The sequence below is a fragment of the Cebus imitator genome, unplaced genomic scaffold (assembly GCF_001604975.1).
Source record: "Cebus imitator isolate Cc_AM_T3 unplaced genomic scaffold, Cebus_imitator-1.0 Scaffold188, whole genome shotgun sequence".
Taxonomy (NCBI): Eukaryota; Metazoa; Chordata; class Mammalia; order Primates; family Cebidae; genus Cebus; species Cebus imitator.
Window position 1 is genome coordinate 6533362 of NW_016107503.1, and position 1285 is coordinate 6534646.

Consider the following 1285-nt stretch of genomic DNA (forward strand, 5'->3'; position numbering starts at 1 on the left):
GGCGCGTGCCTGTAATCCCAGCTACTCAGGAGGCTGAGGCAGGAGAATTGCCTGAACCCAGGAGGCGGAGGTTGCGGTGAGCCGAGATTGTGCCATTGCATTCCACCCTGGGTAACAAGAGCAAAACTCTGTCTCAAAAAAAAAAAGAAAAGAAAAAAAGAATGCAGTAAATGGGATCTACACTGATTAACATTAGGCAGGCGCCTCTACCTGAAACTGCTGTCAGATTCTGATTGGCCTAAATCTTTATAACTTATTTAGGCACATCATTGAATTTTTTTGTATCCTGATATATAGGGCGAGTTAACTTCTTCTTTGTGGCAGTCTAGTAATAAAAATTATGTTCACTGGCTAGATTCCTTTATAACTAAAGGCCTCTAGACTCACACTGCCTACCCGACCTTGAGACTAGACTTAATATGGATATTTAAGTAAATCACCATAGAGGAAAGGCAGATCATCAAGAAAACTTAAGTGTACTGTATAAACACTCTTACAGATCTTTTTCTCTAGCATTTTTAATCAAGCACAAGATAAGGATGCCAAATTTTTCTTCCCCCATTACTGCCCTTTCTAATAGACAAGGATCTCCCCTGAAATCAGAAATGATTCCACACAAATGAGACATTTTTACATATGTGGTCCCACTATCACAATTTTAGGAAGCAGTTAATGGGGCTTGGAGAAAAGCATAGTCCCATATACAGTAATATGCGTCTAATAGAGTTTTCCGTTCATTTGTCAATTATTTTCACAAGATTAGCATTAAAATGCAAGCAAACATAGGACCCTCGAGCTCTACAGACAAAAAAATTTGTCTTTGTTCCTTCTCAGATGACAGGATGTCCCAAGAGTAACAAAAGATGGCAGCCAATCTTCAATCAGCTGTTTCTTCAGTCATCCCATCAACAGCTCTTCACTCCTTAAACGACTTTCCTTTTCCAAAGAGGTAATGCTGAGATCAGTCAGAAGGCTTTCTGAGAAGGCTGGCTTGGATTTCTGCGTCTGTTCCAGTCGATTCAAGATGAACTGGCTTGTAACAATGAAGCGCTCAACGCAGTTCACAAAACAGGCCTCAGCCCGACTGTCCAACGGTGGCCCAGGCTTGTCCACGCACTTCTGCCAACAGCGTTCAGTCATCTGGTGCACCAGCTGCTGGGAGCGCTGCTTTTGAGTCTCTGCCTCGATGAAATGCTGCAACTGCGGGTCCACTGCACCCAAACCCGCCGCGGAGGAAGGGGAGGAGGAATCCATCCCAGGGCGACCACGCTTGCAGAGACGAACT

At 43.9% G+C, this 1285-nt stretch overlaps 1 protein-coding gene across 1 annotated transcript; it reads right to left on the reverse strand.

Moving 5' to 3' along the window:
- Positions 1-897: 897 nt before the first annotated feature.
- On the reverse strand, positions 898-1285 carry LOC108316385 (mitochondrial import inner membrane translocase subunit Tim8 A-like). Its single transcript, XM_037744874.1, has one exon. It carries the CDS (start codon positions 1252-1254, stop codon positions 898-900), a length of 357 nt encoding a protein of 118 aa, XP_037600802.1. The 5' UTR covers positions 1255-1285.